We start from the raw sequence: 18,082 nt of genomic DNA, 5'->3' as shown, positions 1-18,082 counted from the left end.
AAACGACTTTGGACACACACAGCCCTCCCAAAACCACAACGAAGGAATGTAGGGTCATTCAATATACAGCGAAAACCATCAGATATGTAGGTTACAGGCCACAGTAGACCAATCATGACATATTATAGAGTTTATTTGCTAAAAAACATTTTTTTTTTCCACTTTTTGATCAGTTATGATAAAAGTCTTTTAACTAATTGTTCAGAAATTCTGTTATTATATATTTTCTCAGGCTAAACCCCAATGTTGTCATACGACAAAACCACTACGACTAACAGTTTTGAGTATGGAACAGAATGAAATGCAAGAATCAAACCTGAAGCTGTGCCATGATGAAAATGAACTAGCTGTGTAAATATTCTTCTAGATTTCTCCTACTGTATTCCAATGAAAACAAATAATATGGTTTGGAACTAAAAAAAAAAAATCTTTTGAATTCTTACATCTGTGTGATTTATTCGTTTAATACGACAGATTTAGTCAAGATTTAGAGGTAGTATTTATCATCCTCGAGCCAGTTTTCTGACACAATGACTTTTCCTGTAGTACTGCACTAATTCATAGAGGCCTAACAAGCTCTGCCCTAGAGAAACACTGCAGTGAACCCAAACCTAGGCCTCTTCTTCCTAAAGGTACCCACCTCCCCTCAACACACGTATGCAAACACACAATCAACACAAGCACAAGCACATGAGGGGCCCTGCCTCCCCCCTTGGGCCTGACGTATGAGGCATTGTTCTCTGAGGATAATGACCTACCCGCTCACGCCTACAGGCGATTTCCGCTTTGATTTGGTCAGGGTCATATTTTGCATTTGAAGAGGAACCAGAGTGAGCTATGAAAGAGAAAAATTTGTCAATTTTTTTTTTATTTTATTCACAATCACATCTTGCTCATGTGGTGCCACTGACTGTAACTTGGTATTATGCATGTACTGTTAAAGTCATTTAATCCAAACCAATCAGAACTATTCAAATATAAAGCTAAGAAATCAGTACATCTGCCAAAGAGTACCATGGTTAAACCATGTTTTATTATTAGATACGCATTAGTTTTAGTTAGTTATTATTAGATATGCACAAGTGCCAATGTAAATACCATGACATGTGTCTTTCAGTATATAGTAAAACTATATAAAATAAAATCTGAGTAACACTTTAGAATACGGTTCCATTGGTTAATGTTAGTTAATATATTAATTAACATGAACAAACAATGAACTATATATTTGTTATTATATGTTATTACAGTGTTTATTAATCTTTGTTAATGTTAGTTAATTGAAAATATATTATTAATTGTTAGTTCATGCTAATTCACAGCGCATTAACTAATGTTAACAAGCACAACTTTTGAATAATGCATTAGTAAAAGTTTAAATTAACATAAATAATTTAAATAAATAAATGCTGTAGAAGGATTGTTCTTGCTTCGATAATGTTAACCAAATTAGTTACATTAAATAATGGACCTTATTCTAAAGTGTCACGAAATCATTGTTTTGCCCCAATACTTTTTTGATAAAGCTGGATATGCACGTCTTAAAAAAAAAAAAAAAAGAACAAAAGATGGAAAAAGTGAGGAACATCTGAGAGGGACAGAGAAGTTGTGAAAATTTTCTGGTCAACTGATATATCGCCATTGGCCGATATTTGCCAGTTTTCAAATATTCTCTAAAACTGAGAGGGAGAGAGAAGTAGATATTTCAGTAACACTTTATAATAACTGCACACTATTAATCATTAATTAAGCATTAGTAAAGAGATAATTCAAAATTTATAAAGCATTAATAGACAGTAATAATCAGTTTATAAATACAGATATAAATGCTTTATTCTTGATTTAAAAGCATATAAGGTGTAATTTCATACTTTATTCATGATCAGTTTATCATTTCTCAATGAAGTATAGCATTATTTACAAACCAGTTATTTAGGAGTTGCCAGTGATTCATAAGATCACAAGAAATATAGTAAATTCAGGTAGTTATAAAGCATTTAGTAGTGGTCAGTTAACTATTTATGTGAGCTCATCTAAAGTGAGGACTAGTTATGCCTTGTAAAGCATTTATAAAGGATATTTAAAGGCTTAGTTATCTTCTAAACAAAAAACAGAAACAAACACAACACAGTGATACAGAACATATAAATATTAACAGCCTTTAAATCTCATTTGTAAAAGCTTTACAAGGCATAACTAGTCCTCACTTTAGATGAGCTCACATAAATAGTCCTCACTTTAGATGAGCTCACAAAAATAGTTAACTAACAACTACATGAATTAACCTTGAATTACAGTAGAAATACATGTTAATAAACCATTTATTAACACTATAAGTAACTATTACTATATGTCTGAATAAAAAGATGTATGAATGCACATTTAAATAGTTTATTAATCATTTACTTACAATTTCTTACCAAAAAAGTGATCTTATGAACCACTGACAACTCCTTAATAACTGGTGTGTAAATAATGCTATACTTAATTTAGAAATTATAAATTGATCATTAATAAAGTATGAAAAATAATTATTAAATACATTATAGATATGCTTTTAAAACAGGTATAAAGCATTTATATCTGTATTTATAAACTGCTTTTAAATGTCTATTAATGCTTTATAAATGATTAATTAACTGTTTCCTAATGCTTAACTAATGATTAATAGCATGCAGTTATTATAAAGTGTTACCGATATTTCTGCTTTGATTATGTTAATATTTAGAATTTTAAGAGGATTATTCATAAAAATTTTGTGGTCAACCGATATATCACCATGGCCAAGTCAAGTTTTTCTGCATGGTCGATGTGTTCAAGGTGGGACTTTTATTTTGACGTCGATGAGAACGGCAGCATATGAGCACACAGTGCTCACACTCACCCTATATATTTCTGTGAAAAAAAAACTTTTTCAGCAGTTTTGCATAAGTTTTTCTACAGAAAAACGCTTAATAATCTTAATAATTTTAGAATTAAATATGTATTATTAATATTTAAGGGATAGTTCACCCAAAAAAATGTAATACTGTGACCACTTTCATCTAACCAAACAGGTGACGATAGCCACTGACTTTTTTGTTTATTCAGCAGAAAAAAGAAACTCATACATTTGGAATGACATGAGGGGGAGTAAACAATGACAGAATTTAAATTTTAGCATGAACTTTAATATTAATAATATTAATGACTATACCATTAATAATAATAATACCCTTATTATTTTATAATATCAACTTTTTCTAAACAAATCAAAAATATGTACACTTGCCTGGAAGTGATGGTATGAATAAATGCGCCCAAATGTTTTAGTGAGAAACAGGAAGTAAGAGCATAACTGATGAATGGTGGCAGGAAAGGGAAGGGAAGGTGAAGGGAGAAGCAGGGGTGAGTTGGACTAGAGGAGGAAGGGAGGAGGCCATGGAAGTACGAGTGAGGAAAGCAACAGACTGCAGCCAGTGAGTGACAGTGAAATAAGCCTAGAGTAACAATGCCTTCATTGAAAACCTCACACAATATGACTAATAGACTGGTGCGATGTTTGACGGCTGATCAGCAGTGTGTGTAATGTGAGTGTGATTAAAGTGAGATGTGATGCATGTCTCACAGCTGGTGATTGAACGGTTGTCGTCCTGAGTCAGCTGGTTGAAGAGTTGCATCTCTTGCTGTGCCAGCTCAAGTCTTTGCTGTTTGATCTGATACATCTCTTTCTTGGCATCCAGAGCCTCCTGTGCCACCACCAGGTACTCTTTTAACATGCGCTCCTGCTCCTGACGCCATTGAGTGCGAGGGTTCTCTATCTGGGTTGTCTCTGGGTGAGAGAAACATAATCACAGTATTAAAGCCATAACCCATGATAAAGTACTCCATAAAGAAGTATTCGATAACTATAAATGGTAAACAAAGAAGCACATATATTAGAACAGACAGACAGAATGATAGTGAGAACAACATACAAAAATAGTGGAAACAATTATAACAATTATTATTAACTAGTTGCTTATTAGCATGCATATTACTAGAATATTGGTTATTTATTAGTACTTATTAGGGATGTTCATTTCGGTTATTTTTCCTAACCGACAACAGACGCTCGTTAACCGATTATTAACCGTTAACAGACAAGATTATTTTAAATAAGTACTGAATTAAATTAGAAGATAGCTAAGTGTCTGTGACCGTTTGAAAATACTAACATTTGTTTCCCGGGAATTAATTTTCATGTACAAAAAGCAGCAAACGAATAAATAGGCCAAATAAGATAATTAATTAAGTAAAAATAATTTACGAAAAACTTTGCAACAAGTAGCCTAGTATGCAGAGTTTGGGTTGATTTTTGTGCTGCGCGCAAGAAAACCAGACGGCAGAAAGCAGTATCCTATTTCTCTTTAGGCTAATATTACAAAATATTTTTTTTGTTGTGAATGTATACAAATAAAGGTAAACCTTTAGTGAAGTAGCCTTCACAATAAATAATAATCCAAATATAGCGAATACAGAAACATTTGATTTTGTGTGGAATGAAAGACCCAACATTGGTTCCATTTTTGTTTTAAGCCCAAATGAATTCCTGTTGGCTTGACGTTTATATTGCTGTAGCATCTTATATTTTTAATTCTTGTTCTAAATACTGTTAATTGAGAGGATTCGTTGTAGAGTGAGGGGAACTAAAATAGCCTAGCTATGTTTACAGTGTTTATTTATAATGTTTGTAAATATTTAGAGTCTGCATTTGGCCTATTTCTGAATTAAATTATAAAATGCAACTTATACGCGACTAATGTTTTTTTTCTCTGTAAAAAAAAAACAAAAAAACAATTTGTTTATACGCGTATTTTAACCATGTAGCAAACCTTTTGAAATATTTTGATAAACTTCTGAAATTAAATAAATAAATGACTTTTTAAACCAATAAATCTTTTACTTTTAAAACGTTTAACTTTTTAAACTGATTTTATTAATCTGCCAAAATTCAGGTTAACTGTTAACAGGTTCAAATGAACATCCCTAGTACTTATAAAGCACACATTAATGCCTTATTATGAATCAGCCTGACCATATTTTAGATCTCTTAGTCCTACCCCATACCTGAACTTAAGAACTCCCTTTCTAACTATTAAGGAGCAGCAAAGTAGGAGATAAATGAGGCAAAAGTCAAAGTCAATAGTGAGAACTGGTCCTACAAACTAAAGTGTGATCATGCTACTACCACGGTTTCTGGACATTGTACCATGTTTATACATGTTTTATTATTGCTTCATAGTAGTGTCTCAAATAATGCACTGGCTATAATATTTGTGCGTGCGTGTGTGTGTGTGTGTGTGTGTGTGTGTCTATTCACTATTTAGTTATCCACTTTCTAAAGGCGAATTGTGGTTTTGAATGCAATTTGGAGGACTTTCTCAGCAAATATTGTTTTAGGTGATTATTTGACAGCTGTTTAATTAAACAGCATATCATGCAATTAATTCAACTCACTGACAGCTCTAGTTTAACAGAACTGACCAGATGGGCCAGATGTGTAAAATATGACATTTAAAAACAAAACTGAAAAGCGTAACTTACTATTGATGTGGTCGATGTAGTAGACGCCCACCTGCTGGTCATACACCACCTCCCAGCCCAGAGGAAGCTCATCGCCCACACAGTCAGCAAAGGTCAGGGGCTTGGTAATCCTACAGGAATACAGAGAGAACAACTGAAAACACCTCAAATCTGTGCAGTACAGGAATATTTTGGAGAACTTGCCCTTAACCGGCCAGTGACAAAAAACAACATATTAAACTCAACACAAAAGTGTTGAGGCGTTATAATACCTAAGCTACTTTCACAACACTATGTGATATGCATCAGGTATTTCTGGGTTTTAAAAGCATGTGTGCAAAAACTATTTGGTAGAAAGACTCACATTGGGTCAAACAAAGCTGTGTGGACATTTGAAGAATCTGGAGCATTCGCTCCTGAGATCACTAATGAATGTGCGCTCAGTCAGTCAACAGCTACTGATCTCCTCACCCCAGGTCAAAAATGTGTGTAATATAGGCACTGCAGGAAGAGACGGCCCATAAACACATTCCACACAGCAGAGAGCTGGCCTGCCCTACGGCCCACAAACACAAGCAGGACACTGGATACTGCACAAATCACTTTTCACACTTTTAATGAACCACATCAATGTAAAGCTCAAATAACTCATTGAAATAATTTCTGTATCCCTGTGAATTTCCGATGTTGAAAATACTGGCACTGAAAATGATTAAAAAGTTATTATATAATTTAGTAGTTAAAATAATTAAAAAGTTATTAAATAATGAAGTAGTTAACATTTTATGAATTCAATTGTTAGACATGTTTTTATTTGACTTTATTTAAACTAAGACCGAAAACTCTGAATTTGGAAAAATAAAAATAAACTGAAATATGGGGGGGGGGGTTTAAACTAATTTCATAAAGCCTAAATAATTTAATGTAATTTCTGTTATAAAATGTAACAATTTATTAAAAGTTAAAATGTCATGATTGCAATCAATTAGACATGTTTTTTGATTACTCAGGTTTAATTTAAACACTAAAACAGAGTTTAATGGAATATAAATATAACAAGAATCATATTTGGAAAAGTTCTGAAAAAAAAACTGCATTGGAGAAAAAAAGCCTATTTAAATAAAACATTACTTTTTATAATAATACAAATAAAAAAAAACATTGCTTTGTTTAGTTATTCAAAAACCATATACTACCATTGTACTTTTTGGTTGGTGTGATAACACGAATCACGATCAAGTCAAATTTAGTTGAGATGAATAATGCCTTTTGTATCTAAACATTTCCTGGAGGATTTTAACTTTCTGTTTTTGCTGCTTTTTCCATCACAGTTTCCCTCATTGGTTGGTGGCATGTTGGAAAGAGCTGAGGAGGATTCCTGGTTCAAATCCCAGTCACCATGCCCTTGAGCTAAACACACTTAACCCCTGTTTACCCTGAGGTGCGCAGTAGGACTGTCTGTGTGCTTTGACCCTACTCTTCGTCTGTGCCAGATAACTTCAGGGTTATGAAAAGAATTCCATGGAAGCTGTGGAACCTACAAAAAGTTAGTAAAATAAGCCCTTAATTCCAAATATCTTTGTATCCAAATTAATAATTGTCAGACTTCAATTGGATCTGAATCAGAAATGTCTAGTGCATGGCTTTAGATTTTCTTTCTGAATGTTCTAACGATGTTCAAATCCCTAAGGAGCCTCACAGAAATGGCCCGAGTTACTGAAAATAAAGGCACTTAATCAAGTAAATGTGCTTCACTTTTAAAACATTTTGACAATTTTGAGATATATTACAGGCTAGCCCGCCATGTGGACTTACATAAAATCTGCATGCCGTGGAGGCATGTGAAATATGAGAGGAGTGGACTGATGAGGAATGTTGAGATTCCATGACCCCTTGGAATTACCATCATTAACACATTTTTGACACACCACCACAATTAGTGACGTTAACAGCTTTCCTTCATTTTAAAGCAGTTTAGCACATAACTAGTATCATATGGCTATGCCTTCCAAACTGGACAAATAAACAAACCAACAATACATTTGTATTACACCTCTATGATTTCCTGGATTTCACTGCAAGAAAAAAAAAAACAAGAATGGAAAAAAGTTGACAATGGTCCAACACCAAGGACATGCACTTTACAAGAATGACATGTTCTAATGTGAAAGAAAGCACTGAGAGGTGGAATTACTTAGCAATGGTCTCAAAATCCCAATGATGTCACCAAAGTGATGCAATCCCTGCGATTTAAATGCAATCTTTACACCAACAAAGGAGGCAAAAATGTCAAGGCATGATTTTTATGTTATTTGCCATTTTTTGCACAAACATTCTGGAATGCTCCAAAAAAAAAACTATGTGGAATATGACACAAACAGCCATATATATCAACATGAATATGCCGTCAGCATGTTAATTAAGGCATAAATCAAGGCAAATCAATAAATTGTATATGCACTATCAATGTGGTCAGTTTTGGGTAAAAAAAAAAGTTTAGACGTGGACCAGACCTTGTTGCATTCAGTCAAAGGTCCGGCTATGCTAGACTAGTCTGCCGTGAGCCTTTGGACCCCTCTACAGATGGCATTCATACAACACATTCCATTCAGCCAAAAAAAAAACCAAAAAAAAAAAAAAAAAACCATTAGAGTTCAATGTGTCATATAATATCTTTATATATGTGTCAATAAAGATACAATATATTTAGTCATTGAAATGTTCTTGTTAAAATGAAGTTCAACAAAAAGCTTTACTGAAATTCTTTGACTATTCAAATCTTTATATAAAAAAAAAAAATAATAATAATAAACAAGACATTACAGAAGCTGGGGCACATTTGTCAATGTCTTAAAATAACACAGACAAAGGCCTGTTTGATCATAATGCTTCTAACACAAGCCAATACAAACATATAGCAAAGATACAAGAGAAAACAAGCACTGTGGCAATCATATCATCAAATTTCACAAAATCTCTTTATTCTCCTATCAAATCTTTACTGTAACAACTATGTCAACCCTGGAACAGAGCCCAGAAAGCAGTGTCGTTATCTCAGTGCTTTGAAAGACGGAGATGAATGGGTTTGTTAGCGGGGTTATAAAGAATTGTTTGAGGGGATTTGAAACGCAGTGAACTCGGTTTATTTCTGTACTTGTTTATCTATTAAAATAATCTGTGCTTGTTCTGAGTCACATTTGACATGATTCTTAAGACTAATTAAGACGAAGTGTAAATGCATACAAGACACTGTCACTAAAGCCACATTTGGTTTAAATGCATTAATCCAATTACTCTGATTATTTCACAGCATTACACTTGGATTCTCACTTACATAAACCAAAGTTTTTCTTGACATTTCTTCCCTTCTAACACCTATTACCATCCTTAATATTGAGGGGATTGTAAATAAAAGAAATACATGAAATGGGGTAAAGCATGTTGAATTATCCAACAATGCATTAAAACTATGTAAATGTTTCAGCTGCACTTTCATGTAATGCATAAATGTTACAAATGTTTGAGTCTTGTAGTGTGCACTTATCCTTGGAGGGAGGTCAACAAACAAATGGCTTGTTTATAGTAGTCTCTTGACATTCAGCTTGGATAGAAAAAGTATTTTACATCAAACAATATTACATGCATCGCAATTTGTAAGGAATGAGTAACAACAAAAACATTAGTTCTATATGGAGTTTTAACAAAAGCCTAGAAGCTGACTGTTTTTTACAGCGCCAGGGCTTTTGTTAAAACTACACATGCAACTTCCATATTTTTTGCATTGCATTCTCACACATTTGTCAGTCGACAAAGGGGAGGCACCAAATTCAAAAGTGCATCATGGGTAGGGTTGCAAAGTGGAAAATTTCCGCAAACTTTCCAAAAATCCCTGGAATATCCTAAAAAGTTTCTGAATGTGTCCAAAATTTACTGGAAATGTTCCACCTTTTTGCAACCCTAATCATGGGTGTTGTAGATTTTGGCAAAAGGGAACACCATAGCTCTTTTTCTGTCTCCAGTCATGTAGCACCAAATAAAAAGAAAAACAGTTTCTAGAAAAAAGCTCACCTTGCCAGCAGTGAATTACCCATTTAAACAAAAAAAGATACAAAACAAAAAAAGATATAGAAATAAATATACTGGGGAATTATATTAGAAACCATGAGAAGGCAGATTGACACAATGTGTGTGAAAGCAAGTTCCAATAGACATTCATTTGAGAGCAGCTGAAATATACCCAAGCATTTAGGAAGAGCTGGGAACTCCTTTTCTATAAAACCAGTATAAACTTGCAGAAAAAAAAGTCAATGACACAGCAAAAGAGACAAATTACTGAGCTTTTCACCAGGTCATGTGAAAAATCATTGTGTATGAAAATCAGGATATGTTTGGCTTCTAAAAGCTCTGAATGCAACAGCAGTTATGGCTAAAGGGTACATCAAAGAGAAGGCTGGAACTACTGAAGCCCTCAGTTCAACATACTCTGTTAAGGGCATTTTCAACAGTACACAATAGACAGCAAGCTCAGCTTGTGATTGTGACACAACAGGCAATGTGATACTGAACTAAATTAAACAATATAAAACAGCATTTACATTTCTGTTCAAAAGTTTGTGGTCAGTAAATGTTTCTCCCAAAATAAATACTTTTATTCTTGCTTTTAATATTTCTATTCCTCAAAGAATCTTCAAAAGAGGAGCTACGACAGTGAAGGAGGAGAGAGGACAAGGCCTGGATTTTATTTTGTGTTTGGTTTTGTTTGTGCACGGCAGTCGTCCGTTAGGGGCTGTTGCGCTGTTTTGTGTTTACTTAATTATTAAAGTTTCATTTAAATGTCCGCCAGTTTCCACCTCCTCCTTCCCGTGCCTAGGAAGGTTTTTATATTGTTACACTGGTGTCGAAACAATCTCCTCTGTGGGACTCGACCGGTAAGTGGCGCAGGTGTCGCTCATTTCCAAATCACTCCACCAGCCTCGCTCCGTTCCCACGGCTCTCGGCCCCGCCCCACTCTTCACAATTATGTATAATACAAAAAAATATTATGTCTTCCAGCTGGTAATTCAGAATAAAACTAAATATTCAGAATAAAAGATTGTAAAGAGTTCAGAGCATCAGCTTGAAATGACTAGTCTTAAAGGCCTCTACACACCAAGACTCACAACCACAGGCAACTTACTTCCCACAATATAACACAGCAGGAAACACCACATACACAAGCATGGTGTCCATTTCCTAAATCAGAACTACAGCTTTACAGCAGGGCTCCTGCTAGGTTTATCAAACTCTCCAAAGGACTGAAGAAAATCATGCCCAATGTAGTAGAGATTTTCACACAGACTGTAACATTGAACATAATGTGAGACATGGACCTCTGACAGGAAATAGGACCACCCCACATTCTCACCAGGAACCTTGGGTCAGTATCCTCTTTCTGCAGTGCTTTTAAAAACAAAGGAAGACCAGATCTCAAAAGCTGAACTCTGAAATCTGCATACACATACATTTTTCATACTGAATGAACTGAACAAATCACTAATGTGATGAATATGCTATACACACTGGCAGAGAACAAACATCATAACGCTGCTGCCCTCAGTTTCAATTCGGCACTGAAGTTACTTGCAAGTTTCTCAAGCGAGTGTTTTGTTTCAGTTCCTGAGAGACCCTCTGTGCTCTGAGAGAGCTAATCTTCCCATACCACGCCTTTTCTTCCAGAGAGGAAAGCAGCTCTGCCAGAAGGAGAGGTCTCGGAGTGTTTAGCGGGCTGAATCCCAAAACCCGTCATCGGCAGAGCAAAAAAGGGTTATTTTAAGACTTGGGAATTTCTCAAATACACTCTGAGCAATGCAATTTCTCCCAAATTTTTAACCAAACGGAGAATGGATGTCAATGCCATTTATGAAGCACAAACTTGAGTTCTATGAAAATTCAATCACTTAAAATCCAAAAAGTTCAGTTAGTTAATAAAGGGTGCTTTCACACTTGGTTCGCTTGTGTGGTCCGAACCGGAGTTCAATTGCTCCCCCCTCCCCCTGCCCCCGCTGGACTGTGTTCATATTATTTTATTTGGGACCGAACCAATGGTTCATTTGCGTCATCAAGACTGCAGCTTTTTAACCCGTTGCTTAGTAATGACAGCGCAGAAGAAGGCAGCAAATGCATAACATTGCTCTCTGCACTTATATAAATTTAAATTTTTGAACCGTTTATTTTGTTTACAAAGCTTCAGTACATAACGGAACTTATGTCTGTCTTATGAATGTACTGCAGGTGATCTAAAAAATACTGAAGGTGAACAGAAATAAGATATACAGCTCTGTTTGCAGGAAAGGAAAGTGAGTGAAACACACACATTTTTATCAAATAATTCATCATTAATAGCAATTCACTTCTGTGACTTGGTATGATTGCATTCACATCAGCAGCGAACTGTACCAGAGTTCACATGTTACAAACCCCAGACCACCCTTTTTAAGTGGACTCAGTTAAAGGTACAGTTTGCTGGAGCGCACCAGAGTTCGGAAGACAATGTTCACATCATCCAAACAAACCGAACACCGACGTCAATCGAGCCCGGGTGCACACCAAAAGTGCTAGTGTGAAAGCACCCTAAATCAGTCTACAAGAGGAAATAATATGGAACTAACCAAGTCTCTGTCATATTCTGAACACTTTTGAAATTCAAATAATCTCACAAGGTACAAGTTTTCTCTTCAGAGAGCAGTTTTACTCCGGAATCCTCCTACAAGGAATGTCATAGAATTTCACTCTGGGGCGTACAGGCCAAAATTAAAAATTAAAAGCAATTTAGCACACAACGCACAAGTGTAAGACATTTGCTGTTTCTATAATAATCTACTCCCTGATAGTTCCCAGGAGATATTTCCATCCGGAACAGCGCACTTTTCCCTGGTGGGAAGGCATTTGTAACTGGAATCTGGGCCGTAGGTCCAGGCCTCGTCTGGACATCCACCCTGACGCTTCTTCAGCTTGAGCCGTTCTCGACAACATAGAGCCGGACCAGCATTCCGCCTGCAAATTAAGATGCTCCCGAACAACAGGCTCTGCATTCCTCGTCAAGAATGTGTTTCTCTAAAAATAATATACCCAAATAAACGTATTATAGTAGCCTGGAGGCAAAGTTTTAATGTCTTTGGAGCACCAAGCACTTCTTTCTCAGTTCTGCTAAATCCAGTGGCAGAACTTTTGTTTTGGCAACCATATGTTTTTAAGTAGCATTTTCATTTGCAAGCTGCCGTTAAAGGCATCACCTTTCATGTGGGCTGATCAGCTCTGTATAACTTTATGAGGACTTTTTATTGGCTTAATTAATTCACAGCCTTCGTTTAAACATCTTGTTGCTATGGCACAGCGCGGCCTCTCCTCTGCGGTTTTACGTTTATTTGTTTAATGGCTTGCTTACCAGCAGATATATTCTAGTGTTAAAAACACATCACCACTCTACAAACCAAAAGTTTTTAAGGGGAATGGAATAGCTTCGATGCTGCTAAACGTATGTCTTGCACAATCTCAGCTCTTGCTTCCATTTGGTATTCTATATCATCACCGTCACAATCAAGGCAGAAGGCATCTGAATTAGATATAAAAACAACAGAACAAAAAATGTATTTATAAAATTACATTATTTTCCTCAAAAAAAAAAATAACAAGCAAAAATAGATATGGTCCATAACTTTCAAGATGACACTTATGCCTGAGCTAAACCTGAAACCGTAAACAGCATAAGCGGTTGTTCTATGTATATGCAGAGATCCACAAGCGTGAATCTAAAAATTGCATTCTCAGTTTAAAACACTGTATCAAAACTATCAAGGAATTTCAGTTATGTTGTTCATTCATGTCCCGGCAGCTGAGTGCATCAGACAGCACCGGACAGACATCTCCTCCTATCGTTAAATACAGCATCTTACAGAAATAGGCTGACTATAAGCAGAACTGCTGAAGAACATCCGTTCTGACACATTTAGATACAGCCTTGCCTCCTGCTATCACTCTCACATCAAGACAATGATAAACAGGGAAAACTGTGCAATAAGAAATAGATGGCGAAAGGAAGAGAAAATATCTCTTGGGATATCTCACAAAGCCTGCCAAGGACATGATCTAAAGATCTTCTTCTTTTTTTTTTTACTAACAAACAAAATTTTTAATAATTTTGAAATATATACAAAACAAAATGAATGTTCCTAAAATATTCAAAACATGAAAAATTAATACTTTAAAGGGATAGTTCACTCTCAGATTAAATTTTGGTATGTTTTAGCTTACCTCAAGGACATCCAACATGTAGGTTTCTCTGTTTCCTCAGTATTTCCCATTTTGATATTTTTAGGTCCAACCGTTCTTGTCTATGTCTCACATAATGGATGTCTATGGTCACCACCTCAAAGAGCATGCACAGAGGAATTCCCCATCATAAGTACACACTGATGACCTAAGACACGAAACGAGCAGTTTTTTGTAAGAAAACGAACAATATTTATATCGTTTTTACCTCTTCTACACAACCACGTCCAACTGATCTGAGTGCACGAGTGATTTCTGGTGTGATGTGCGCGCGCTTCGGCTTAGTCTGCGCAAGCGCGGAAAGCACCGGACGCGATCTCTCACGCGTGTACATCACTCATTGTTTACACTTACTGTCTATGGTTTACACAGATTTCAGAAGCTTTACCTTTCACTGTGAAGATCTAAACATATTTAGACGTACAGGAAATTGCAATGGAAGACGATTTCAATATATCCATAGACAACGTTGAATTTTTTTCACAACCACATTAATTTGAACAAGAATACACAGACCAAGTACTCAGGAGCGATCCGCTGCAGCAGCACGTCTTCAAGCCTCAGAGAGAAAGAGATCTCTTCAAAATTGGTGGTGTTTTAGTAGCAAGTGTTGTGAGATGCCAACAGAAGTGGAGAGCATATGTTGTCACGAATGGAACAACTACAAGACGACAACGAGGACATTGACAGTATCGCATCACACACCTGCCTGACTGAAGATCCTGAGTTTTCTCCGCTGTTGAGACCCAGCGTTTTACACGTTGTGTGTAGTATGCCACGTATAAACTGGAGGCGACGTCCAATGCCGGAGGGACCCAATGGCACGCTGTCAATAGAGTGAGTAATGTGTTGTATTTTTATTATAATCGCAATGATTACAGGGTGCATTATAAACAAATTAATTAATTACTGCATTATATTACAGTGCAGATTGGTGGCGTAGCGTGTGGTAAACAATGAGTGATAAACATTTTTTTTTTAAAACAATGAGTGATGTGCATGCACGAGAGACCACATCCGGTGCTTTCCGCGCTTGCACAGACTAAGCCAGAGCGCGTGCGCACGTCACATCAGGAAGCACTCGTGCACTCAGATCAGTTGGACGTGGTTGTGTAGAAGAGGTAAAAACAATATAAATAGTGTTCGTTTTCTTACACAAACCACTCGTTTCATGTCTTAGGTCATCAGTGTGTACTTACGATGGGGAATCGTTTAATTTTGACTCCTCTGTGCATGCTCTTTGAGGTGGTGACCATAGACATCCATTATGTGAGTCACAGACAAGAACGGTTGGACCTAAAAATATCAAAATGGGAAATACTGAGGAAACAAAGAAACCTACATCTTGGATGTCCTTGAGGTAAGCTAAAACATATCAAAATTTAATCTGAGAGTGAACTATCCCTTTAAGTGCTCGTTAAATATTACATGTACTTACTATTGGATTAAAAGAAAAAGTTGCATAATTACATACCCTAAACCAAACCCTAATTCTAATTCTAACCCTAGACCTATAGCAAGTTCATGTTATTAATTCATATTACTCGGTACTTAAATTCACAATTACACTGTAACAAAGCTACTGTAAAATAAAGTCTAACCTACAAAGAATTCTTATAAAATTTTCTGAAAAATGTTCTTTACATTGTGATCACGTTAAATACAGTGGGTATAGAAGAGAATCACCCTCCTTTAAAATAATCTCATATTCTTGCTTTGCAGTCTGAAATGAAGATGGACAGTTTTTGCTTTATCCAGGTATTTGGTACAACAAAGACCCTCCCTTGATCAGGACGTCACTCCAAAACTGGATGAAAGAGCCAGGAGGAAACCTTTCAGAGAGGCTATGACTACACAACTTCTCTGGGTACACACTCCGAGTTCACACCGGGTTAACTGACCCACACGGTGACATGATATTGATGTGCTTTGCAAATGAGTGGTAAAAACCCAATCTTATATTGTTTTTATTATTTTTTTCTTGTTGTGAGTGCCCAATGCCGCCCATGCCTAAATCTGCTGCTTTTATTACCTAGATTAGAGGACAGCTTGTTTTTCATAAATGCACAAACTGAACACATTTTATGAAACATCTGATATTGGTTCAATATGACATACACCAAATTAGGATTAGGCTAAAGTCACAAAGCTTGCTGAAAAATTTCTCAAAAGTTTCTTGAAGGTGTGTGTGCATCTGTGGTATGAGTTTGGGGCATAAGTGTGGTATAAGTGTGGCGAATTTATTGTTTTCTGGCTCTCAATGGATTTCTTCAGACAGCCGTGCATTAAAATTCCTCAGTAAACGGCCCTGACGAGTTTGGTACATCCTGCTAATCTAGCATTCCAGGCATGATCGGCATAACCTGTGTGTGACCAAATGCACCTGGCATGCTTCAAAACCAGAGTGAGGCTGACATCTGTGTCTAATAGTTTTGGTTTTAAGCTTTTAATAGGAAAATGCTTAACCATCAAAATACTGCAGATATTACTGATGTCACACTGATTTCATTCTATCACATAAGTCTTAATTTATTTCTAGACTGTTCTGAAATTAATATTTACCAATCTTCAGGCAGGAACTGAGGCCAAAGAAGTAACCATAATGTGATAATACTTTTTTTAAACTGGTCTGATAAAAGCAACAGAGCAAACGGTCCTAAATATATGGCATAAACCACAATGCGTGCGGCCTTGACCGAAAGCTACAACCACATTGAACAGGGATCATGATACACCCACTCACAGCTCATCCCATTTAATCAGTCCATGCAATGAAAATAACAGACAATAAAACATGGGTGCATCCCTAAATAACATCTATTACAATGAATTATGAGGTTTTTTTATGAGTATTATTACAATGAGTCGGTTTCTACCTTTAAGTCCATTAACAATAAATTAAAGTAAGAATCAAGTTGTATATTACTTTAAACAAGACACTGTTATCCATGGGGTCGTGATGCCCATCCAAAAATGGAGATGGGCATCCAAGAGATTTTTATAACCTGTATCTTGAAGACAATCATACACACATGAATATCTTTTACATCTTTTGAGCATATTTTGCAATCGCAATATGTGAAACTGAAGACTGGAATTCATGTTGAAAATTCAGCTTTGCAATTACAGACATAAACAATTTAAAATATATAAAAAAAATAAAAAAAAAAAAAAAAAATATATATATATAATATTTCTGTTAATACACATAAGTGTCACTGACTCAGCGATCAAAAACTGCTGATACTGTCTGTTTGCACTCATTTGTGCAAAGCAAGACTGAGAGCTAGTTTGCATAAAGACTACAAGATTCAAACTGATCCTACTGTACCTAAAAACATTTTGTATGCTGTAGACCAAAAAAGACATTTGATACTTGTGCCTTTACAAGCATGCTATTGTAGTCTCTCATAATATAGAGCCTTAATGAAGCAAACACAATATCTAGCAAAACTATTGTCAATTCAGAAAAGAAATCTTCCAACCAAACACACTCCACATGAAACAAAAGCCATGTTCACCAACCCCCTTTTAACAAAAAAACTTGCCCTCTTAACCGACATAATGAAAACACCAAGAGAAGCAAAATAGCACTGAGGGGTTTGCGCTCATGTGAATAACCTTTTGGCGCTGGCAACACGGCTTCTACTTTCCAGAATAATTGAATTCGGTGTGCATTGTGACCATGTATAAAGGCTTCCCTTTGCCAAGCGGCAGGCCCGACTGTGGCCATTGCATAACAGAGCCTGTAAAGAATAAAGGAAGAGCCGCTGGGGCCTGGGGATGGAGGGAGAGAAGACATGTGGGAACTGCTGCCTCCATTGGGCAGCTTTGTCTGGGGCCGATCACGGGCAGAGTCCCTCAGGCATTAGTGTAAGCATGCCTGACATTGCACTCATTCCTGAGTCACAAAAGCCTCCCCACAGAAACTACACTGGAGCAAGTGGACGAAGGAGATCGGACACTTAGGGAGTCACCTTAGGAAATCATGCAGTGGACAGTCCTTATGGCAAACAGACGCAGGCAACATTCGCTGTTTACCCAACTATTGTCTTGCCGAGGTGAAGCACCCTTCCTGCCACAGAGCCCCACTTGTAAACAACAGAACTAAAGACAATGCCAAAAATATTATAAAAAAAGACCTCTTTTGTGTTACTGAGATCAAAGACTAATGCTCGCTAAAGAACGCCAGGGATGAATTCTGAAAAGTAGACTTCTTTTTTGCACATCC

At 36.2% G+C, this 18,082-nt stretch overlaps 1 protein-coding gene across 6 annotated transcripts in view; it reads right to left on the bottom strand.

Moving 5' to 3' along the window:
* The window catches only part of LOC128015604 (protein WWC3), a 39,287-nt gene that overhangs the window by 17,198 nt on the left and 4,007 nt on the right, over positions 1–18,082 (bottom strand). For all 6 annotated transcript variants that reach the window (XM_052599584.1, XM_052599586.1, XM_052599590.1 and 3 more), the window contains exons 2-4: positions 5,566–5,675; positions 3,608–3,811; positions 759–835 (exon numbers count right to left, since the gene is read on the bottom strand). In XM_052599584.1, coding sequence (XP_052455544.1) covers positions 759–835; positions 3,608–3,811; positions 5,566–5,675 — 391 coding nt within the window. The remainder of the gene's footprint in view (positions 1–758; positions 836–3,607; positions 3,812–5,565; positions 5,676–18,082) is intronic.

This window comes from Carassius gibelio, chromosome A6 (genome assembly GCF_023724105.1).
Source record: "Carassius gibelio isolate Cgi1373 ecotype wild population from Czech Republic chromosome A6, carGib1.2-hapl.c, whole genome shotgun sequence".
In the NCBI taxonomy this organism is placed as follows: domain Eukaryota; kingdom Metazoa; phylum Chordata; class Actinopteri; order Cypriniformes; family Cyprinidae; genus Carassius; species Carassius gibelio.
Note: the sequence above shows the minus strand (reverse complement) of the source record. Positions and strands in the feature narration are given on the sequence as shown.